Source organism: Pocillopora damicornis, chromosome 2 (assembly GCF_964200805.1).
Source record: "Pocillopora damicornis chromosome 2, jaPocDami1.2, whole genome shotgun sequence".
NCBI classification, from domain to species: Eukaryota; Metazoa; Cnidaria; class Anthozoa; order Scleractinia; family Pocilloporidae; genus Pocillopora; species Pocillopora damicornis.
In genome coordinates this window covers 18,767,118-18,776,643 of record NC_142671.1, presented here as the reverse complement: position 1 = coordinate 18,776,643, position 9,526 = coordinate 18,767,118, and the positions used below count along the sequence as shown (strand labels likewise).

At 38.9% G+C, this 9,526-nt stretch overlaps 1 protein-coding gene across 2 annotated transcripts; it reads right to left on the bottom strand.

The window, feature by feature from the left end:
- Positions 1-385: 385 nt before the first annotated feature.
- LOC113667471 (organic cation transporter protein) lies at positions 386-8,924 on the bottom strand. 2 transcript variants are annotated; one of them, XM_089196144.1, is made up of 10 exons: positions 8,801-8,924; positions 5,872-6,200; positions 5,348-5,576; positions 4,505-4,703; positions 3,954-4,163; positions 3,576-3,710; positions 2,686-2,780; positions 1,951-2,062; positions 1,501-1,573; positions 386-1,120 (listed from the first exon to the last, which is right to left on the bottom strand). In XM_089196144.1, the coding sequence occupies exons 2-10, from the start codon at positions 6,157-6,159 to the stop codon at positions 890-892; spliced, it is 1,572 nt and encodes a 523-aa protein (XP_089052270.1). In that variant the 5' UTR covers positions 6,160-6,200; positions 8,801-8,924; the 3' UTR covers positions 386-889. The 2 variants fall into 2 exon arrangements, with proteins under 2 accessions (XP_089052270.1, XP_027039089.2); XM_027183288.2 differs by lacking the exon at positions 8,801-8,924 and adding an exon at positions 7,888-8,024.
- Positions 8,925-9,526: the final 602 nt, after the last annotated feature.

Here is a 9,526-nt window from a genome sequence, read left to right as displayed (position 1 = left end):
CATTACAGTTGTAGGGGACTGGGCACTGGAATACCTGTTCCCTTTATGCACACATATATGCAGTTCTCATTGTTATTCCATAGAAACCTAACCTGACCTAACTCGGTAAATTTCTATTGTATCACGTGACTTCCACTTTCTGTGTTCCTGTTTCCAATGCACTCCACACATAGGGTCCTATGGCCTCGCTTGCGCCCTTTACGGTTTTTCAACGAAACCGCCCTCGGGGCTGGATGGGAATTATGATAAACGATCGTATTCTTAGTCATACTCGTGCGTAAAGAAGCTTTGAATACCTCTAAATCTGTTACTTGATTTAAGACTTAATAGTAATGGTAATCAACGGTGATTGCAGCACTGCCGCACAAACACGTTCTCGATACTGTTTCTTCTGCTTGTTGACTTTATTGTTATTACGTAAAAGTAATTTACAGAAATAATCAAAGCGTACCAAGCAGTTACCGTGTACAAAATGCGTATTTATTGTGCTAACCCTTAGCAAATGACCTTTTAACGATTCCTATCCAATATTGATCCCATTTAATATAAATTTCAACTCGCATTAAGTTGTTTCAACTTAAGGGGCAAAGGAGAAAGATTGGGTGTGGCCAGAAAGGTTAATCTGCGAAATGAGACAATCTGCACCTCCCTGGAAATTTCACAATACATAGCTGAAACGACCGTGTCATTTGGATTATATTGGAGTTGGGGGGGGGGGGGGGATGAATATATTTTTAAAAAGAGATAAAGTAAGGATAACGTATTGTGTTTCATTTGCAAATTTGGTTTGGAAAATGAATCACGTTTTTGCACTGAATATCTTTTCCCCCAACCCAAGCTTAGAGACACCTAAATTGTTTAAGTATTGATCAAGTCATTTATAAATCATTTAAGCTGGGTAGCTCTGACTGACAAGCAATTCTCCCATGTCTTCCTTCTCCTTGCATGGTTCAAAGGGAAGTTTTTCGTCGGTTGGTTCCTCAGCAGAGGTGCTGTTAACGGAATCCATATTCTCAAGAGTTGGAGAATCTTTTGTTTCTGGCAGTAAGAAGCACAGAACAGCGCAGATGAAAGTAAGCACCGCCACAATGGTATACGGCAAGATGATATGAACACTTATCTGTTGGCAAAGAAGGACAAGCACAAATATGTCAACCGGCACTCGATGTAAGCAAGTAGATTACGTTCTGATTATATTTCCGACTTAAGTTACAGTGGAATACGCACACGGGGCACATCCTTGAGGAACAAGACTTTGAGTCATCCCTCAAGTGGAGGCTACATGCAAAGAGGCATCCCTTTTTCAGTCGAGATCAGACTTTGCTTGTGAGCGGCTCGCATCTGGGCTCCCAATGATTTACTTCGTACTTCGACCATCGGATACTAAGCAAATTATAATTCAGTGTTAATTTTTTAATTTTTTTTTTTTAAGTTTATTCCTAGTGGATTAGATTCATCAACAGAGAGAACGGGAGAATAGACTCTGAACGAAATACATACCAACCAATTGATGTATGGTGCCGACATAGACCCAATGCGAGCTGCGGCAGATGAGGTCCCTACTCCTACACTCCTGAAACACGATACAGTTACGTTATGATGGATTCTATGTGAGAGAAGTGAACTTTCCGATTGAAGAAGTAGGAAGTCGTAGTTAGTAGTTAGGATTCGGTAATAATGTATCCTCCGGTCTGTTAATTAGTCAGCCCCAGCCAGCCAGCCTGTTAGTCAGTCAGTAAGTCTGCCTGTTAGCTACAGCCAGCTAGCTAGCCTAGGTCAGTCAATCAGTCAGTCGATCAATATGTCTATGAAGACGTTAGTCATTTGAATTTGCCTTATCAGTTTTCCAGCGGCATACAGAATTGTACTTGTGAAGATGTCCTAGCTCGTCAATTAAAGTGAGGGAAAAGGGAACGGACTGAGTGCTCTAAAACTGCATTAAAGGGATACCTGATAACAGTCGGAAAGAGTTCGCTTGAGTAAACGTAGATTGAGCTGAAGGACATGTTAATGAAAAACTTGGCGACCACTTGTGCCATTATGATATTTGCCACCATGAAACCTAAGGTTTAAGTATGAAAATATATAAAAAATTAGGTGTATAATTGCATTCAAACTAAATTCAACATGGCATCAACGAAGTTCCAATCTTAAATGAGCCGTTCTCGAGATGCTCCAATCTTTCTTTAAACCAGCGCGATTAGCCATGATGATGAAATGAAATTTTATCTTTCTTTAGTAAAAGTAATTCTCTCTGGGGAAGTTCTAGACTCAGAACCATTTTGAAAGTGATAGTTTTAAGAACTAAATCACGACCCATTTGTGATCGATACTTACTTGATACTTGTGCATGTGATTTTACGCAGAAGTAAAACACTATCATTATTTCAAGACCTGACACTGTAGGCACACCGAAGACCTCTTCTCTATCCCACACCCTACGTGTCCCTGTGCAGCTAAACCAAAATTGACGCGCACCAAGCGTAAAGTCAAATTTAGTTGCCGAACATCGCCCGAAACACGATTGACTACAACATGTTTTGGTGAAAATTCCGCTACTAAAAGGGCGTGGAGTCGTCGTGGCCCTCTCTGTTTTCCTTTCCGAGTTCAGATATGCTCTATGCTTACATTTTCCGAGTTTCAGTAACAGAGTGGAGTCAAAATGTTAAAGTAAAGTTAACATACCTGTGTTTTTCAAATCTCGTTGGAAAAAAACTGCAATCACAGAGGAAATGAAAGCCACAACCAGTCCAAGAACGGTGGTTTTCTTGCGGCCAATCCTAAGACAACTCTCAGATTAGTGTGCAATCGCCGTACACATAACAACTATACATGAACTGGAAAAAAAGGCAATTTCTTTCACGTTTGACATAATTCGGTTTTGACATTTCTTAAATTGTCTTGACTGGTAATCAACGTAAATTTTCAAGTACCTAAGTTTTTTTTTATTGTTTAACATGCGAACTCTTCAGTAATAGAAACGAGTTGATGATAAAATTTCAGTCCTAACCCAGGAAATGTTTGGGAATGGATTTGGAGTTGGGTTACGTAAATCATTTTAAGACTTTATTGTTCCCTCTAAGACTTGTCAATTTAGTTGTTCAAATCCCATTTCCTAGTCAGATGCATAAACGAAACCGTAGATTTGCGATTGAATGCATGAAGCAAACATGCAGTCAGAAATGTTTCTAAGGATCAAAGCATTGACGAATTGAAGGCAAACTGAAGCAGTTTATTCAAAATTCACTTTATCTCCCTCGCCACAGTGTGCAATCCACCTGGGTACGTTCACAATTCGGATGCTAAGGGAGTACCCTTGAATATTTTTGCTTTTAAATAGACTCCTAAAACGCAGGCCTCCCCCTACTGAATGAATAAATGAATGCATAGTTTTGTCTGGGTGTCTTTGCTAAAACAGCTACCACTGTTTGGAAAGGTTATAAATTTAATTTTATGAAATGTAAATGTCTATTTCAATTCATCTGTGTATGTCTTCTTGAAGTTTGTGTTCAACAAAGCCCATTCGTCACAAAAAGTTTAGGTTGAGTCCTTTTTAATTTAATCTCTTTACTCACTTGTGGCAAAGGAAAATACAAGTCCAGTTGGAAGGAAACTCCACCAGGCTTATTAAAAAGAACACCAGATAACGATTCCCGCCGTAATTTCCAGCACTGAATGAAACAGCGTAATATACCAACGATATTACCATCCTAAGAAAAGAGAAGCAAAAGCCAGTGCAGAAACAAGGCAGACCAACATGTGTTGGTGATTGTAAATTGCCCATTTCGGAATTACCTTGGATCTGTTTTTCAAAGTGAGTCCCGGTGCTCATCCTCATCACACGCAAATTAAACTCATTTTCATACAAATGGTTGAGCACCAGCCCTCGTTTTTAAAAAGAGACCAAAGATAATTCGGAAATGGCCTAATGTCACAGTGATATACAAACTAACCAAGCGAACCACGATGTCAGAGTTCTTTTAGTCATCGTCACTGATCTGAAGAGGTCCCGGAAATCCCCCTGTCTCTGTTTATCCTCTTTCTGTTCCAGGTCTCCAGCGGGCATTTCTTTTCTGTTGAATTCGGCCACCTTATTGAGTTCTGTCATGGCTTCATTAGGTTTGTTATTTGCGAGGAGCCAGCGAGGGGACTCTGGAAGAAACCTAGGGTCGAAACATTAACCTATAAGTTTTTCTTTTCTTCTGTTTCTTTTATTTTTGTTTCGCTTAGTATGTATTTATTTTCTTTTTTTCGTCAGAGGATAGTCGTTAGCTATACATTTTGATAAATTTCGGCTTTAACTTTTGTGCTCTTTTCATAAAAGTCCCTACCACCAATCTCGAATAAATTGGGATATATTTGAGAGGTACGGGTTCGAATCAATTTTCAGACTTCTTTGCGATTGCTTAAATTGCAGCTCGCTTGAGAAGATCATTGCCTTATTTGAAATTTAAATAAGAAAGCGAGTTATCGCATCTTTTCATGGTAATGATGCATCACTCACCACCAGAAGAAAATATGCAAAAGGCCTGGAGCTGCTCCCACGATTGAAAGCGTTCGCCAGTCTCTTATCAGGTAGGCTAGCAACGCCACAAGCAGCAGTGACAGAACCCAGAAGTAAAACAGGGCGGTTCCAACCACGTGACGATGGCGTTTTCCTACATACTCCACCAACAGTACATACAAGCCCAAGCCTCCGACCCCTGTTGGAAATCATTACATTTATTATCTAGTGTCATTCTAAAAGCCATAGCTAATGAAACACACTTTAAACTGATTTAAAAATTGAGAGGTTCCCATGCATGCTCTCCCAGTCCCAGTCTCTGTCTGTGCGGGCGAAACACAGACAGTGGCACTGAATTCTCGGCTCGGTCATTGACTTCGAACCTACCGTGAGCAGTGACGTGACCAATGAAGAGACGTTGTCGAGACCCACACTTCGCGATGAGACTTCAAAGAACGTCCCATATTGATTGGGCTGACGAAAGGCAACTCAAGGTTCTTCTTGGACATAAATAAGCTCAGAAGAACGCTTTCGGTTGCCCTGAAGATGTTTATCACAAACTCTCGTATTAAAGCACATTAGTTCAGAACAGGGACGAAGTATATTCTTTTTTTAAACCAAACAGTGGCAAGGTAAACAGGCCATTTCCTAAAAACTCTGATTTGTATAATCTCTCTAAAAACAAAGCGCTGATCATCTTATCCTACTCGATTGTTCATTGTCGCGTAGCCTGAATGTTAGAGTTTTACACAGAATATTTACTTTTTTTAAATCGAATTGATTCAGAGAGTCTTTTACGTTCGTCCAGAATTAAAAAAATTTCAAAAATACTGATCAACTCACCGATAAAAAAACCAACCAAAACTCTGAGAAGGACATAAACCCAGTAGGCCTGTGCGAAAGATGCAGCCAATGCTGCAATGTTGTTCAGGCAAAACATGAAATAAATGATAGGCTTGCGGCCGAATTTATCTCCTAACACGCCCCCAAAAACAACTCCAATAAAATAGCCCAGGAACATAACAGCTTTGGTCAGTGCAGACAGTGCTGATACGTCACAGACCAGGTCCCACTGAAAGACAAAAACAGTAGAAAATTTTCATTGCAAACTGAAGGGGAACGCCTAATCCCCTTAATAAGTTCTGAAAACGAAACGCAGTTCTAAGCTAAGATTAATATGGATCATGAGCTCATATAGTATTTAAGCTTTAGCTTACGTGTTAAGGTATTTCCTGATTTTAAGATAGGAAGGACATAGGAGACACCGTTAGAACAAAACTGCAACGAATTACTGAGTTTTCTAGATGGTAGAAAGTTGCTGAAATATTTTCAGGCAGCTTCCAGCTCCGTTCAACCTTTAGTCTTACCTCGCTCACCACTGAATTAAATTCAGTAGTGTCAAACTCCCAATCACCTCGTGGAATGGAGCAACGATAGTTGTATTTGTCGTCTCCTGGCTTGAAAATTCCAGTCAGATTACAAGCAGAACTGTTTGCTTTACAGCGCCATGGAGGTTCAGCGCTGAGGAAGGTTGGAATCATAATCTGAAGACCAGCTCCAAAAAGCTCCATGAAACCACAAAAAAACAGAAGTTTGTACTGAAATCTGCCAAAACTACCGATCTTCTCCAGAAAATTATCAATTGTCAGACCCATGATTTTGTCTTCAAGTGGTTCTTCTTAAAAAACAATGAAACCTGAAAACAATCGCAAGAGCGAATCAGAACAAAGAAACTATCACGAAGTGATAAAGAAACTGAAATAGTAATAATAATAATACTAATAATAATAATGATAATAAAAAAAATAATAATAATGATAATAATAATAATAATAATAATAATAATAATAATAAAAGGAAACCGTCCGAAGCGCTGCGGAAAAGCTCGAGTGATCAATCAAGTTGCGCTGGTTTTACTTTTGTATCTAAATTTTGAGAAGGGAGGGCGACTTTTCTAGATCAATTACAGGGCGAAGTAAGACACAATAGGATTATATTCGACACTTATTTGAAAATCACTTTAATGATAAAAGCTGGTCGCATAGTGATCTGAAAGTTACTGGTGTTAGGTCTATGTGGGTGATTTGGTTATGTTATTTTTCATGGATCCAATAGTGAGACAGAATTCTAAAGTACTCAAAATATGGATCGCTGGTGGAATATTTTTCACGCTTCGGCAAGCTTTTCGACCTTTGAGATCTATGCTTCGCTCTTCTAATTAGCGTTGAAAAAAAGTAAACGCTCTGAAGTTTGTGATCCGCCTATTTTACACCTTTGCGCATAACACGACTCAAGATGCTCGTTTCAGAAGATTTCCAAATATCTCCTAATTCTGCCGGAGATGCATTTTCAATTCCTTTTAATCGGTTTTGTTGGCAAATTGTGCAACAAAATGTCTTGGAAATTGTAATTCAACAGATTTCGCCTTGAGCCTCCATTGAATACAAACATCATGTTGAGCTGAAGGACGAAGTTTTTTAAGGGGGGTTGCATTAACTGCAACAACTGAACCTTTCGGATCTACAGTGAGGCTTGTGTGAACTGTCCATATCGACTCAGATTCCACTTGGTAGTTTCAAAATAAATGAAAATTTAAGTTAGTTGCTTATTACTCGCTTCTTTAAAATCATACTATGCATCAGTGAGTATAAACAAAGCATCATAAAACCTTAAGAACGAAAATAGTTTTGTCAAGCATTTATTCAAGAATGCTCACATCGAATTTCAGCCCTGAGCTATTAAAGTTTTTTAGACATACCGGTTTTTTGCCCTGAATGATAACTTTTCGAGTGACTTGCGCAAATGAATAAGCTAATTAAGTTCCTTGGTAAGCGCTCATGATCACTTGAGAATGGTGAAACAGCGAGGAACCGCCTTCATGCCGCCAAAATAGTTGGCAAAGTGTTGCTTGCTCCCGCACTCCGTTCCTGAATTCACAGACCTGTTTAACTTTTCCCTTGAACGTACTTTGGTTTACCCTTCTCTTTAGTAGTGTACTGAAAATCATTCTTTAACCATCAATAACTGTTATTGTATAGTTTGAGTTGGTTGATCAGAATTCTGCTACTACTAGTAAATGCGGCTAACTTCTTCGACCAACAAATTCTTCCAACAACTTAAGCTAACATTTTTATCAGTCATTTAATCTGAACTTGGTATGTCTTCTAACTGTATGCATATATAACTTCTCCGATTAGTCCTACGCCTTCGTTTATCTGGTAACTCTACTCACTGTTACGTTAGTTCGGCGAATCTGCATTGATGCACGCAATATGTTCGAAGTTAAAACGGCTAATATGGACTGATCTGTTAATTGTAGATTAGACTCCAGTTGAAGAACTGAAGATAAGAGTGAGAACTGTTCAGCATGAACAAATACCTACCTGATGTATGAAAACTTGTTAGAAAAACAACGTGGACAGTAGACAATTGTGCCACATCAGGAGGGGCAGTAATAAAATTAACCTCAGTCACAAAAAGTGACTAATTATGCGCATTTATGTAAATGGAAGGTTTGAACCTTTTAACCCTTAAGAGTGACTAGAATCTAATTTCTCTATGTCATTGCTAGTCGTCTTATTAGTCTGAAAGGTTCTTGCTTGCATATCGCAGGTTTATTTGATTAATACGTCGATTTTAAGGCTTTTTAATAAATTCATAACCCTTTTATGAAGTGTTCTCTGGTTTATAATGGAATATTTAACCCTAAGGCCCAGGTCGCAAAAACGCTTTTTTTGTTTATTGAAGAGAAAAATCCGTCAACAATTAGCGTAAAATATGCGACCCTGCCAATTTTTTGCGGATCGCCAAAATTTCGCCAATCTTTAAAGGAGCCGATGTCCTGCCTTGGAGGCTTCCAGATTTTGATAAACAAACAGTCTTGCTTTTTAACAATTTAGCTGTCATCGTACGCAAGACACGTCTGGATAAGATTTAAGCGGAAAAATACACTTTGGTCCGCTAGCGTAGTTTGGCACGCGCGATGGCATGACTCAACAATTTTTTCTCCTAGTCCATCTGACCCTCAGTTTTCGTTCGAGGGAAACGAGAAGTTTGAGCGACGTTTTGTTCGAACGTCTATGACTTGTGGCAATTTGGAGAACAATCGGCTTCAATTAGTTCTTCTCCTTCTATTGGAATTATCCAAGCCAGTACAAGTGATGCAAACTGCAACCAAAAATATCAGCTCGAAAAAGAGAAAGCGAAGCACCATTCATGCTCCCTAATAACTCAGAAAAACCCGCTAATCCTAATGTCACCTTCTTCAATAGATGGAGTGAACAGAGAGCATCTTACCTGTTAAACTGATCTGATGGACTTTGAACAAAGTCTTGAGTCGCCTTCTTGGCCCTTAGGCCTGTAACCACCCTCAGCGACACGGTTGTCAAGTTATCAGTTGTGTCTGTCACGGATGTTTGACCGTCACGGGTTATGCCAAAGAGACGTTCATAAATTTACAAATATCGCAAATTCGACAAATTATGCAGGCGTGTATAGATATTTGACGTTTTTGTTGTACCAGTTTGAGTTGTTCCAGATGTGAGGTGTTCCGCACGATAAAAATGAAAAAAACAAACAAACAAACAAACAAATAAACAAGCAAATAAACAAACCAACAAGAAAAAAAACAGGATATACTATTGCAGTTTGTAATTTTGGCGAATTTACTATAGCGTGGTTTCATAACGGATTTTACGATCTTAAACGCTATGTAATGGCGTCTTAATTTGCATTAGTATAGGTTATCACATGATTTCGAGTGCAATTTGGAATAAATAAGCACTAGTAAACTTTTTCAAAGACTAACAAAATTGCACTCGCTCTACGGGCTCGTGATTATGTATTAATAATATACATGAAAAAGTACGAGATAGCTTATCACAGGAGCCCAAGTAATAGGCTCCTGCTTGTCATAATTACGCAGAAGCAAAGTGCGCGCATCAAGCGCAAAAATAATTTATTCAAACCTGTGCATTCGGTCAAAACAACCGCGTACGATTAAAACAGAAATATACCATGATA

Excerpts from the sequence above, each read along its gene's own strand:
- LOC113667471 (XM_089196144.1), bottom strand. The coding sequence starts at position 6,159 with ATGGGTCTGACAATTGATAATTTTCTGGAGAAGATCGGTAGTTTTGGC. Across the intron at positions 4,164-4,504 it reads TTGCATATTTTCTTCTGGTG|GTTTCTTCCAGAGTCCCCTC; the intron begins GTGAGTGATGCA and ends TTTCGACCCTAG. Across the intron at positions 2,781-3,575 it reads TGTATTTTCCTTTGCCACAA|GATTGGCCGCAAGAAAACCA; the intron begins GTGAGTAAAGAG and ends GAGTTGTCTTAG.